The following is a 14,987-nucleotide window of genomic DNA, read 5'->3' as shown; positions in this document are numbered from 1 at the left end:
CTTCTCTAGGTCAGCTAGAAGAAGGATGATGGATATATGGGTTTTGGTGAGTTTAAACAGAGATAGTACGGTTATGGATAACCTCAGTTTTATGGTGGCTGGCAGGCAATGTATTAAAATAACCAGATCGGGATAGCTTTGGTGCGACTGAGTTTTTCAGGAGCTGAAATGGTGCAGAGTTGGTGATTTTGCAGAGGGAACCATAAGTGGTTTTTTTAATGGCATGGATAATTGAAAGCTTATTTGAATAGAAACAGTGCAAATTTTCAGACAAAGGAAAGACAATGGTTAGAGGTAAAATGGTCTGAATGGCTTCTTTCGATGCTATGATTCTGTGATTTCCCTTGCAGCCAAATATGACATGAAAGTGGTAGGAGCCTGCTTCACCCTCTGATGATCATGAAAGAGAGCGCTGGAGTCGGTGGCATGGAAGTAGGTTTTCTCTCAGTGACTGAAGAGCATTAGCAGAATTTTACAAACCACCAGCTTTGCTTTGCGGGTAGCCATAAAACTCTCCAGGTGACTTTCTCAGTATCTATTTACTCTCTCCCATATATTTAAAATTTGTAACAATTTTGCTAAGGCCTAGCTACACCTACCAGTCTTCACTACAATAAATAACTGACCAATTAATAGCCTCTTATATAGCTACTACCCACTGCACTGCAATTTCAAAGTTGACAGCAGGAGGTCAAGGATTGGGGGTGGGGATGGGGAGGGGGTGGAGGGGAGTTGGTGGAAATTGGACAAGAAGGGCTGTTCCTCACAGATAGCCCCATTGCTCAATCGGAGCTCCTCCCACTCCTACTCTCGCACTTCACCTTTCAAACTCATTGCTGTGTCCCAAGTCTGGCTCTCCAGAACATTCATTCTAGTTTCTACCACTGGTCTCCCAAAATAACTGGATCCTGGTTCCTGGCAGGAAGCAGGGAGAGACTGTAGACCCAGCAGTGGCCACCCTCGATGATGCTGCTAGAATTACAGAGGTACGGTCAAATATATTGGATAACATTGCTCAGAGGCAGAACCTTTTCATGAGAGAGGGGTTGAATTCCTGCCTCCAGCTAGTTTGTTCTCAGTTGAGCATTAAATGGTTGTGGTTGTGCCTACATTGGCAAGGATGCATTTCAGCTGTAGGGTGGCCATCTGTCCTGTCCTGTTCTGTTCAATGGCATCAGTCTTCTCAATACAGAATTAGAGGACATTTCTACTCATTCTACATAATTGTCTGTGCTGAATTAGGACACAACATGATACTCAGAATTGGAGTGTAAGCACCTGGAACATTCACATGTGAACTATGTTGATCAGAGGATCTATTCTAACAACAATATTTTTAAAAATTTTCTCGTGAGATGTGCACATCACTGATAAGAGCAGAACTTTTGACCCTGAATGGTCCTTGAACTGAATGGTTTGTTAGACTATTTCAGAGGGCTGTGAAATATCACATGAAAGTCACTTTGGTTAAGGACAACAAATTTTTCCCAAAGGATATTAATGAAAAGGTTGAGTTTCTAATAACTTTGGTGGTAATTTCATGGTGACTATTAACATTATAAAGATTAGCTTGTATTCCAAACTTATTACTTGAATTTAAATTCCATCAGCTATATGATGAGATTTGAACCCATAGTCCCAGACCATTAACTTGGGCTGTGAGATTACTTGTCTAGTGACAGAACCACTACACATCATCTCCTGACAGATGTATGATTAAAATTAAACAGATGGCATATTACATAGTAGATGTCTCATAATTTTAAAGGAAAGGACAACAGTTAGTTCTGAGCAATTTAGAAGGTTAAAGTTAAAAAAAAAGCTTTATTAAAAAATGTAAAAAATACATCTGAATTCCATAAAATAGGTATATTCGAATCCCTTTAAAATTAAATGGCTTAATTTAGCATCAATAAGTATGTGAATTACAAAAGCCGAATAACCATAAATAAACTCAAAACATTTTGGAATATGCAAAAGCTTATTCACTGCAAGGAATCTGCAGGTTAGTGCTTCAGATACAAACTTCACATCAGCTAAATCAATCACCTCCATTTTCAGAGGAACATTTGTCTGTTTTTAGATTGTTTAGTTTTTACTTCAGTTTTCTAAATGAAGGGCATCATACATTAAGTTACTATACCGCCTCTCTCTTTAGATTAAGGTTCATTTCCTCCATGTTGGTGTCTGCATGTCCATGCACAGACCTCCCATGGATATAGTATCCAAAACATCTGTGTGAGAAAATTATCACAGATATCTGAAAATGAAAATGCAGAACAATAATAGATACCTGGTTTCATTTTGTAAAAAAACAAGTTTAAAAAATTTGGTAATACTTCTTCCATTGAGAAAGAAATAAAATATTACAGTGTAATACTCACATTACTTATTGAACATACATCAATAAATTGACTTATTCTGTCTTCTACAAATCGTTCATAAATAGCAGTGCAGAATACCATCTACAAACAAAATATGCATATTTATCCATTTGAAGTAATATTTCAAAATGATCACAAAAGTACAACGCTTTATTTTCATACTTGGTCCTGTTCCGTTTACAAATTGACTATATCATAAATATGACAGTTACTTATTCAATTGAAATTTCAGGAATTTTGGCAGCAAAGCAAGAAAAAGAGACAATTTCAAATCTAAAGAATTATGGATAACTTTTTTTAATTCATGGGATCTAGGTGCCATTATCTGGGCCAGTATTGATTTCCCGTCCCAAAGTGTATCTGAGGATTGGGAGCAGTTTAAAATTCAGCAAAGGACGATAAAGGGATTGATTACAAGGGCTTAACAGAGCACAGGAGTAAGCTTGTCGAGATCATGCAAACTAATTATAAATGGCTCCATAGGTATGTAAAGAGAAAAAGATTAATGAAGACAAATGTAGATCCCTTACAGTCAGAAACTGGGAAAGTTATAATGGAGAATAAAGAAATGGTAGACCAATTAAATTTAGTTCTGACTTCAAAACGTACGACACAAATAAAGTCCCAAAATTTGGGGAACACGAGGTCTCATAAGAGGGAGAAATTGAAGGAAATCAGAATTAGTGGGGAAAGGTATTGGAGAAATTGATGGGATTAAAGGTTGATAAATTCCCAGAGTACTTAAGGAAGTGGCTGTAGAAATAATGGATACATTAGGGGGTCATCTTTCAAGATTCTATAAACTCTAGAACAGTTCCTATGAATTGAAGAATGGTTAATGTAAAAAGAGGTAGAGCAAAAATTGGGGATTATAGACATTCTAACCTGACACCAGTAGTGGAGAAAATGCCAGAAACCATTACAAAGGATTTAATAGCAGAACACTTGGAAAACAGTCACAGGATTGGATAGAGTCAGCATAAATTTTCAAATGGAAAATCATGCTTGACAAATCTATTGGAAATTATTGAGGATGTAACTAGTTGAGTTGATAGGAGAGAGGTGGTTTACTTAGATTTTCAGAAGACATTTTGACAAAGTTCCACATCAGAGATTAGCATGTAAAATTAAAGCACATGGGACTTGGGGTAAGGTACTGACATAGATAGAAAACTGGTTGGCAGACAGAAAACAAAGAACAGAAATAAATGGGGCTTTTTCCCTGAGTGGCAAACAGTCATTGGTTGGGTACTGCAAGGACCAGTGTGGGCCTCAGCTAATCACAATATTTGTTAATTATTTAGATGAGGAAGTTAAATGTAATGTTTGCAGTTTTGCAATAGACAATGCTGGGTGGGAGGGTGAGCTGTGAGGAGGATGCAGAGATGCTTAGTGTAATTTGAACAAGTTGAGTGAGAAAATGCATGGTAGGTGAAGTGTAATAAGTTAAAAATCACACCACTAGGTTATAGCCCAACAGATTTAATTGGAAGCACACTAGCTTTCGGAGCAACGCTCCATCAGGTGATAGACACTATCACCTGATGAAGGAGCGTTGCTCCAAAAGCTAGTGTGCTTCCAATTAAACCTATTGGACTATAACCTGGTGTTGTGTGATTTTTAACTTTGTACACTTCAGTCCAAAACCGGCATTTCCAAATCATGAAGTGTAATAAACTTTGTGGGAAGATTTGTAGCTCAGGTGCTCGTTGTTGTGGTTCTGTTCGCCAAGCTGGGAATTTGTGTTGCAGACGTTTCGTCCCATGATAGGTAACATTCTCAGTGCTTGGGAGCCTCCTGTGAAGGGCTTCTGTGATGTTTCCTCCGGCATTTATAGTGGTTTGTCTCTGCTGCTTCCGGTTGTCAGTTCCAGCTGTCCGTTGCAGTGGTCGGTATATTGGGTCCAGGTCGATGTGCTTATTGATTGAATCTGTGGATGAACTCATGTTGCTTGTCATCTGCATGTGTGGCTACTAAGGATAGCTAGTTGTGTTGTTTCGTGGTTAGTTGGTGTTCATGGATGCGGATCGTTAGCTGTCTTCCTGTTTGTCCTATGTAGCGTTTTGTGCAGTCCTTGCATGGGACAATGGAACGAGGACATGCTGCAACCCAAAGGACTAGCCACACTGCCATACATGAAGAGCATTTCCGAATTGACAGCTAGACTACTGTGACCATTAGGACTCATAACAGTACACAAACCAGCAGCCACTCTCAGACAACAACTCACCAGAATGAAGGATCCAATACCCAGCATGAGCAAAACTAATGTAGTGTACAAAATCCCATGCAAGGATTTTCTAGTTGGATGGTTTCTGATATCTAGTTCACTTATCTTCATACTTTATCAATGCACTTGGGGATAGTTTGGATATGATCTGCCTGTGTTTCCAGGCCTAATTTCTGAGGGATAGAATTAATCTCCATTGAGAGAGGCAATGATTGATTAAAGATAGTCAGCATGGTTTTGTCAGGGGGAGATCATGTCTGACATGTTTGTTTGAGTTTTTGAGGAGATGACCAGATATATTGCTGCGGGTAATGCACTGGGTATAGTATACATAGGCTTCAGTAAGGCTTTTGATGAGGTGTCACACAGGAGACTAGTCAAGAAGTTAATAGCACATGGGAAACAGTGCAATTTGGAAAATTGGAATACAAAATTGGCTTAGTGGGAGGAAGCAAAACGTGATGGTTGAAGGTTGTTTATGTGACTGGAAGCCTGTCTCCAGTGGAGTAAAATAGAGTTTGGTGCTGGCTTCTTTGCTGTTTGTAGTGTATATTGATGATCTAGATGTGGGTGTTGGAGATTTGATCAGTAAGCTTGTAGATGACCCACTAAATTAGTGGTAGGTTAAATAATAACGAAGTAGGCCTTAGACCACAAGACGATGTAGAGTGGCTCATTAGATGGATAGAACAATGGCAAATGAAATTTAATCCTGAAAAGTGTGAGTGATGCACTTTGGACGACTAATGAAACAAGCGAGTACACAATGAATAATTCGGGCATTAGGAGGTACAACGGATCGGATAGATCTTGGTGTGCATGTTCATTGATCATTGAATAAGGTGGTCAAAAGGCATGTTGGATATTATTAGTCAAAATATAAAACACAAGAACAGGGTGGTTATGATGGAGCTGTGTAAGTTGTTTATTAGGCCACAGTTAGAGTATTGTATGTAGTTCTGATCACCACGCTATGACAATCATGTAGAGGAGAGCACCAGAACATTGCCTGAGCTGGTGTGTTTCATTTATGAAGAGAAACTAAGTAGGCTGGGGTTTCCTTACAGGAGACAAGTTTGTGAGGGGACAAAATGATAAAATTATGAGGTATAGAGAAGATATGTAGGGAGAAAAAAATCTTCTTAGAGGAAACAATAACAAGGGTGCATGGATTTAAGGAAAAAAGCAGGAGGTTTAGATGGGATTTGAAGAGGAATTTTTTTCCACCAAAAGGAGGTGGGTATTCCAAACTCACTGCCTGAAAGGGCAGTGGAAGTGGGAATCATCACAACATTTAAGAAGATTATTGCTTGAAATGGCATAACAATCAAGGCTATAGGCCAAGTACTATAAACTGGGAAAAGTGCAGATAGTTGCTTGATGACTGGCGTAATCACAATGGACTGAATGACCTCTTTCCCTGCTGTAAAACTCTATCACTCTAAATTACAACTTTTGGTAAATCAATTCACAAGAGTTACAACTTCCTGAGGTCAGTGTCCAATATTAGTTTCCTTGGTAAACTCACTTGAGACAGAGAAGGAGATTCTGCAGCAGCTTGCTGATTCACCCTAGAGTTCTGCTGTCCCTCTGGAGGTCAAATAGTAAAAATTCCTCTTCAAATCCCATCTAAGCCTCCCAGACACGTTTATTTAATCAATTCAACCAGCCCCAATTTCAGTCATATTCAGTCCTGAGACAAGGACAAGCATTTCAGGAGCTGATCTTGGCAGGATGTTTCAAAAGTCTTCAGCTAACTGTGTAACTTTAACATCTCCCCCAACCCTCAATCTCTGCTCCTTAGAGTTTCCATTGTAACTTGATGTGGTAATTAAGCATTAGCACTCATTTTAGCATAACAAATCTTGATGTTTCACTTTGATGAAGGCTGGCTGAAAGCAGCAGGCTCACCTCCAGAGTCCATCAAGTTTGTCCATTCATAACAGAAATAGAATTTAAATATTAAACTACAGAAGTTTTTTGGGGGGGATTTCTCTTCATGCTCTCTGGCCATTATACCGTGTATGAATGTTGTAACAACCCATCTGGTTCGCTAATACCCTTTAGGAAAGAAAGTCTGTCATTTTTACTGGTCTGGCCTATGTGTGACTCAGACCCACAACAATGTAGATCAGTCTGATCAGTTTTCTTCAATGGCCTCGCAAGCCAATCAGTTCAAGGGCATTTAGGGATGGGCAACAAATGTTAGCCCTGCATAATGCCCAGATCTGAGTAAAGAAGAACGAAATAAAAAATCACAGCTTAACACCATCCCCACCTGAATGAGACCAACTGTTAACCAAACGCTGCTAGCCACGCCAAATCTCAGTACACGGCTTGTTGGTACAACATCGCTCTCAGGAGTTCTTTTTAACTGAGAATAAGGATCCATTGAAGTTAGATTTTCAAAACCAACAACCTGAAAACAAGAAAACAAAATTATTACAGATTCATAGAGTCCTACAACACAGAGACAAGACCTTTGGCCCAAACTGATCCATCTGGACCAAAATGTCTGTCCACGCTAACCCCACTTCCCATTCACTTGGCTCATATCACTCTAATCCCTTCCTTCCATGTATTTGTCCAAATGCCTTTTAAATATTATTAATGTACCATCCTCAACCACTTACACTGTCATCTCATTACATATGTGTACCACCCTTCGTAAAAAAGTCACCCCTCAGGTTTCCTTTTATTCTTTCCATGCTAACCATATACTGATGCCTTCTAGTCCTCAATTCCCCTACCCTGGCAAAAAGACTCTCAGTGCATTTACCCTATCCATGCCTCCCATGATCTTTTACACATCTATAAGGTACCCTCTCAGTCTCCCACGCTCTAAAGAAAAAGGTCCTAGCCTGTCCAACCTCTCCCTATAACTCAAAGCATTGAGTCCAGGCAGCATCCTTGTAAATAGTTTCTGCCCTCTTTCCAGTTTAATAATATCCTCCCTATAACCAGCTGATCAAAACTGAACACAATACTCTAAGCGCATTATAGGTTATGTTATATGACAGTATTATATCATGTGGTCAGTCGAAAATCAAAGTTTGAACAAAAAGAACACTGATGTACAAAACATAAAATTAGACAAAAAAAGTATATCCACAGCAAAACCTACAAAGTAATCTTGCAATAAAGTTTGCAACGGAGAAACCAGTGCAAAACAGAAACAGGCTTGACAGGATTTATCTTCCTGGCGTTGAGCTCTGATGCTGATCTGTGCAGACCAGTTAGCAGTATGTTTCACTGATGTTGTCACCATTTATTTTATTCGTGGGATGTGTGTATCACTATGCCTACTCCAGCTGGCCTTGAGAATGTAGTGGTGAGACACTTTCTTGAGACACTGAGTTCCATGTGGTGTGGTACACTCAACAGCACATTTAAAGCCTCAACAATATGGTTTTCTGCCTGCTTGTCTATAAACCCCTTCCTTAGCCATCAAGAAGGAATAATATATAATGAGATTGACAATAATGCTTATATTTGCCACAGGTGACACAACTGCCTTTGAGGAGCTTAAAGACAGAAGAATGACCTCTCAGAGTAGTTGTTCATTCCTTCACAGGCAAGTGGCATTTCCTTTATATTATAGCAGTACTGCAAAATCAAATTGTTATTTGTGGTCAACAACTCTTGTATTTTGCTGAAATGTCTTGGGATTTATTTCTGTGTGAAGTCACTATGTAAAATCAAATTATTGGTGTTATCCACGACACCAGGCACAAGAAAGATCCTATTTCTGATCACGACCAATATTATTCTCAGGTTTTGTAATGAGCTTCAGCAACCTTAAGGTGAGCAAAGAATAAAAAACAATATTTGTCAAACTTATGTTCCCTATCACAATACAGTCACTATTTCTGGACTGTACATGTGCTGTTGGGAGATAACAAAATCAATTTTCACTGTGATGCCCTCAATTTACTATCTAGGCCCAAAAATGAAGAATGGTCACTTCAGTAATGTAGAAGATGATGGCTTCTGCAGAACCATAACTTGTAAAAGTCTGTAGTGCTGATTTTTGAGCTTGTTGCACTAACTGTGTACACATGATTTCTGCTTACAGTCATCTCATGTGCTTTTCTGGCAAGCATCTGAGTGTCTTGTACTCTGACATAAAATGTTAAATAAAGGTGCAACATTGTAATTCCCTAGTGCTCTGGGACTACCCCTCTGTCTAAGGTGGAATGGAGAATTATGGTCATTGCCTCAGTAATTCCATCTTTCCTAAGTCTCTTCCAGTATATCCAAAATTGGAGATGGAGTGGACACTCAAGAAGGTTACGTCAGATTACTACGGGATCTTGATCAGATAGGCCGAGGTTTGGCAAATAGAATTCAATTTAGATAAATGTGAGGTGCTGTGTTTTGGAAAGGCAAATCAAGGCAGGACATATATACTTAATGGGAAGGTCCTGGGGAGTGTTGCTGAACAAAGATACCTTGGAGTGCAGGTTAATAATTCTTTGAAAGTGGAGTCGCATGTAAATAAGATAGTGAACAAGGTGTTCAGTATGCTTGCCTTTACTGGTCAGAGCATCGAGTATAGGAGTTGGGAGGTCATGTTGTGGCTGTACAGGAGATTGGTTAGGCCACTTTGGAATATTATATGCAATTCTGGTCTCCTTCTTTGTAGGAAAGATTTTGTGAAAATTAAAATGGTTCAGAAAAGATTTAGAAGCCTGTTGCCAGGGTTGGAGGTCTTGAGCTATAGGGCGGGCTGAATAGGTTGGGACTGTTTTCCCTGGAGTATCAGAGACTGAAGGGTAACCTTATAGAGGTTTATAAAATCATGAGGGACATGGACAAGGGTAAATAGGCAAGGTCTTTTCCCTGGAGTGGAGAAGTCCAGAACTTGAAGGCAAAAGTTTGGGGTGAGAGGAGAAAAATTTAAAAGGGACTCAAGGGGCAATTTTTTCATGCAGAGGGTGGTGCATGAATGGAATGAGCTGCTGCAGAGGAAACGGTGGAGGCTGGTACAGTTACAATATTTAAAAGGCATCTCAATGGGTTTATGAATAGGAAGGGTTCAAAGAAATATGGGCCAAGTGCTGGCAAATGGGACAAGATTAGTTTAGGATATCTGGTCAGCATGGACAATACAGCATTGGATTGAAGGGTTTATTTCAATGCTGTACATCTTTATGACTCTATGACTTTATGTACACTCTATCTAAGCCTCTCAGCGTTCTGTAACTTTCAATAAGATCTCCTCTCCCCATTCTACTAAAGTCTGTCAAACACAGACCCAAAATCTTCAACCACTCTTCATGTTACAAGCCCTTCATCCTCAGGATCAATCTTGCACACCTCCTCTGGACTCCTTCGAATGCCAACACATCCTTCCTGAGGCCAAAAAATGCTTATAATATTCCAAATGCATTCTGACCAAAGCCTTATACAGCCTCAGCAGTACATCCTTGCTCTTGTATTCTAGACTTCTTGAAATTAATGCTACCATTTATTTGCCTTCCCAACTACTAACTGAACCTTCATGTTAATCTTAAGAGAATGCTGAACTAGGATTCCTTTTATGTTTCAGAAATAGTCTGTGTCACTGGCACCATCCTGAAAAAAAGACTCTTTTATCCCCACTCTCTGTCTTCTGCCAGTCAGCTAATTCTCTTACTGTGCCAGTACCTTACACTGAACACCATGGGCACTTTTTAGAAACCTTCTGTGGAGCATCTTGTCAAAGATCTTCTCGAAATCCAAATGGATTAGTCCATTGGCTCTTTTGAAGAACTTTGTCTACTTTCTCAAAGAATTCTACCAGATTTTTCAGGCATGATGTCCCCTTGAAAAAAACCATGCTGAATCAGCCCCATTTTCCTGGATCTGGCCAGGGCTACATATTCCTCTTTGCGTGAAAAAGTTGTTCATCAGGTCCTTTTTAAATCTTTCCCCTCTCATATTAAACCTATGTCCTCTGGTTTTGGACTTCCCTTCCCTGGGAAAAAGACATAGAACATAGAACATAGAAAAATACAGCGCAGTACAGGCACTTCGACCCTCGATGTTGCGCCGATCCAAGCCCACCTAACCTACACTAGCCCACTTTCCTCCAAATGCCTATCCAATGCCCATTTAAATGCCCATAAAGAGGGAGAGTCCACCACTGTTACTGGCAGGGCATTCCATGAACTCACGACTCGCTGAGTAAAGAATCTACCCCTAATACCTGTCCTATACCTACCACCCCTTAATTTAAAGCTATGCCCCCTCGTAATATCTGACTCCATACGTGGAAAGACCTTGGCTATTAACATTATCCATGCCCCTCATCAACCTTTTTTTACTTTGTCCCTATTTAATATCATACTATTTCGAACAAATATGGAGGATGCTGGAGAAAACAAGTCATACCAGACTCAGAACATTGACTCTGTCTCTCTCTCTCCACAGATGCTGCCAGCCTGCTTTGGGTCTTCAGCATTCTGTGTGTTTCTTTCAGATTTTCAGCATCTGCAGTATTTTGCTTCCATGCTTTTTCTGTACTGGGACTGTTTGTCTTTTACAATTCAATAGATAATATTTCCTGGCTACTACATTCCTGCCAAGGCAGCTTAAACTCTTCCCAATAGCTCTAGCAAACTGCTGCAAGGAAATTGGTAGTGACTCTGTTCAGGTGCAATCTGTCCGTATTTCAGCTTCCAGAATTGACTTTGAGTTTGAGTTCAGGGATCTAAAGCCCTTACTTCTGCACCATCCCCTCAGCCATGTATTCATCTTTATTACCTTCCTGTTTTTATGTTATATTCAGTTGAATGGACAGCTGGTTTGCAATGCATTGCAGAGTAACACCAATAATGCAGCTCCAATTCCTTTTCTGGCTGAGGTCACACCGAAGGTTTCACATTCCCAATCTCACCTCCTGCCTGAGGCATAGTGACCCTCAAGATAATTCATGACCAGTCATCTCGCTCTAATGAGAAGTTAACCCTATGGTCCTCTACAGAAACTTTGTCTTACTTTTATACTCACACGGAGATTGAATTTGGACTTACTATCCTTGATGTCCTATTTGTTAGATCTTTTTCTTAATGCTCTAACTCTGCCTGCAGTATTTCATTCCTCTTGCTATCTATGTTGATTGTACCAATATACTAATATGGACAGTGACTGCTGGTTAGTTGGTAGCAGAAATGAAACTGAACTTATGACTTATTTTAGTGATGACCCTTGGAGAAGAACTGAATACATTGCTGGAAAGCTAGTGCAGAAAGGATGGCATAATAGTTCAAAGGGAGGCACTGTGATTCAGTGATGAGCACTACTGCCTCACAGCACCAGAGACCCAGGTTCAATTCCACCCTCAAGCAACTGTCTGCGTTGAGTTTGTGTCTATGTGGATTTCCTTTGGGTGCTCCAGGTTCCTCCCACAGTCCAAAGATGTGCAGGTTAGGTGGATTTGCCATGCTAGATTGTCCCATAGTGTCCAAGGATGTGCAGGCTACATAAATTAGCCCATGGGAAATGTAAGGTTTCAGGGACAGGATAGGATAGGTGGGTGCCTCTTCAGAGGGTTGGTGTGGACTCGATAGGCCCATGGACTACTTCCACACTGTAGGATTCTATGATTGTGTGAAAATTGAGAGGTGGTCGAGCAAAAGGAGATTGGATACAGAAATGTGAAGTAATATCAATGACAAATTAGTAAAGACAAAGACAAAAGGTAATGCTGCCAACATTAGAACTCAATGGATATCCAGCTAAGTCAAAACAGGAAAAGAAACCTTATAATAATCACAAACAACTTAATATTACAGAAAGCCCAGAGGACTATAGAAAATTGGGGAGAGCAGGAAAAAAAGAAAACAAAGACAAGAATTTTAACTCAAGAAATACAGGCAAGGTATCAGAGGAATGGCACTTTGCAAACACTGTACCAATATTTAAAAACAACAAAACCAGAAATTGCTGGAAATGCTCAGCAGGTCTGACAGCATCTGTGCTGAGAAATCAGAGTTAATGTTTCGGGTTGAGTGACTCTTCCTTTGAACTAATGGTAGCTAGGAAAAAGGTTGTTTTTTTTAATGCAAACGATAGAGTGGAGGGAGCAGGTAAGAGTATATGATAAGTGGAGATAAAGCCCATAAGACAGACAGAGAGAGAGAGAGAGGGAGGGAGAGAGAAAGAGAGAGAGAAGAGCGAAGAGAGGTTAGAAAGACTAAGGAGTGGATAATGATCAGCTGGGGAGAATGAATAGCTATTAGTATACAATTAGCGGCTAATGATGGCTGCTCTGTAATAGCAGACCATGTGATAACAAGGCCTGGTAGGGTTGGGGTAAGGACATGGGCGAAGATGTCTTAAGCCCTAAAATTGTTGAACTCAATATTGAATCCAAAAGGCTGTGGATGTCCCGCAGAAAATGAGGTGCTGTCCTTTCTGAATATTCTATGGCTTCTGACCAATTGGATCATGAGTGAGGTTCAAAGCATCCAATGGTGTTGTGCCAACATCCAATGCTGGGGAGGTGTCAAATGCATGCCTTCAGGCACTGAGTGGAAGTCAGATACAGAGATCTGATCTATGCTTTTCCAATGTACAACCCTTGGACTGGTTGTAACTGGTTTTCCTAAATCTTCATGATCTCTCTAACCTTCGTTTCCACTGTAGGTAATAGCAGTTTAAATTAGTGTAGTCTATTTCTGTCAGGCCCAATTTCTCTGGCTATGGGTCAATTGAGATGTCCAATTTTGGGCTCAGAGTCACTTGACCACAAAAGGTTAATGCCAAATTATTATAGACTAATTAGCCCAACTTCCTTGGTAGGCAAATTGTTTGAATTAATTCAGAGAAACAGAGCCTGGAAGAAAACAGCAAGCCAAGCAGCATCAGGAGACGCAGAAGTTGACGTTTTGGGTGTAACCCTTCTTCAGGACTGGGTGTAGGTGTAGAGGGAGCTGCAGATAAAGGGGGTGGTGGGAGGCAGGTTGGTGACGTGGGGATAGGTGAAGAAAGGTAGTGGGTACAATCTGGTTGGTCAATGGGAGGAATGAATCTGATGGTAGCAAGGAGCAGTGGGAGGAGGAGGGGCTGGGATGGGAGTTAGGGGATGGGGAGGGTGGTTATTTGAAACTGGAGAACTCAATTTTGAGTTTTCCAGGCTGAGGGGGACCACCCTGCCTCCGTCACCCCCTTTATCTGCAGCTCCCACCCCCACTCCTGAAGAAGAGTTACCTTCGAAACGTCGTCTTCAGCACCTCCTGATGCTGCCTGGCTTGCAGTATTCTCCCAGCCTCCTACCTGTCTACTTTTGATTCCAGCATCTGCAGTTTTTTTTGTCTCTATCGTAGAAAGGCAAAGCATAATCAGGAGAAATTTGCCTGATTTTGTAAATGAAAAGTAAATTATTAAATTAATTGAATTTTTTGAGGAAATAACAAGGTGCTGGATAAGGATACTGCAGTAGATGTTGTCTACATGTATTTTAAAGGGACATTTACCACATGGTAATGGGTCAAAAATATAAAAGCTTATGGGATGCAGAGGTCTCAGGTGAGTTGAATCCAAACTTGGCTCAGTGATAGCAAACAACGAAAATGTTTTTGCAAACAGAAAGTAGTTTCCATGCCGTTCCACAGGCTCAGTATTGATAATCTTGCTGTTTGTTTTATATATATATATATTACTGATTTGGCTTTAAATGTGGGAGGTGTAGTTAGGAAATTTGTAGATGACACAAAATTTGGCAAGGTAGTTGACGGCAAAGAAGATAGTTGTTGACTCCAGAATGGATTTCAGAGTTTTAATTTAGTGGATAGAATAGTCACAAGTGGAATTCAATACAGAGATGTATGACGTAATGTATTTTGTGAGGGCAAGGAAAGCAGGGGACAGAACAAATGAGAGAATTTTGAGAGGGAAAAAGGAAGTGAGAGATTTGGGAGCACATGTCCACCGATCTTTGAAGCTGTGAGAAAGATAGGTAATGTAGAGGAAAAAGAAGTAAATCTGAATATTTTCTTTTATTGGACAAGGTAAAGTTTGTGAAAAGATTTGTAGCTCGGGTGCTCATTGTTGTGGTTCTGTTCGCCGAGCTGGGAATTTGTGTTGCAAATGTTTCATCCCCTGTCTAGCTGACATCCTCAGTGCTTGGGAGCCTCCTGTGAAGCGCTTCTGTGATGTTTCCTCCGGCATTTGTAGTGGTTTGAATCTGCCGCTTCCAATTGTCAGTTCCAGCTGTCCGCTGCAGTGGTCGGTATATTGGGTCCAGGTCGATGTGCTTATTGATTGAAGCTGTGGATGAGTGCCATGCCTCTAGGAATTCCCTGGCTGTTCTCTGTTTGGCTTGTCCTATAATAGTAATGTTGTCCCAGTCGAACTCATGTTGCTTGTCATCTGCGTGTGTGGTTACT

At 40.4% G+C, this 14,987-nt stretch overlaps 1 protein-coding gene across 1 annotated transcript in view; it reads right to left on the bottom strand.

Moving 5' to 3' along the window:
- The window catches only part of tmem67 (transmembrane protein 67), a 171,691-nt gene that overhangs the window by 22,136 nt on the left and 134,568 nt on the right, over positions 1-14,987 (bottom strand). Inside the window, exons 20-22 of the mRNA XM_060824041.1 lie at positions 6,893-7,033; positions 2,385-2,465; positions 2,144-2,260 (exon numbers count right to left, since the gene is read on the bottom strand). Of these exons, the coding sequence (XP_060680024.1) occupies positions 2,144-2,260; positions 2,385-2,465; positions 6,893-7,033 (339 nt within the window). The remainder of the gene's footprint in view (positions 1-2,143; positions 2,261-2,384; positions 2,466-6,892; positions 7,034-14,987) is intronic.

This window comes from Hemiscyllium ocellatum, chromosome 4 (assembly GCF_020745735.1).
Source record: "Hemiscyllium ocellatum isolate sHemOce1 chromosome 4, sHemOce1.pat.X.cur, whole genome shotgun sequence".
NCBI lineage: Eukaryota > Metazoa > Chordata > Chondrichthyes > Orectolobiformes > Hemiscylliidae > Hemiscyllium > Hemiscyllium ocellatum.
This window is presented reverse-complemented; position numbering and strand designations above follow the sequence as displayed.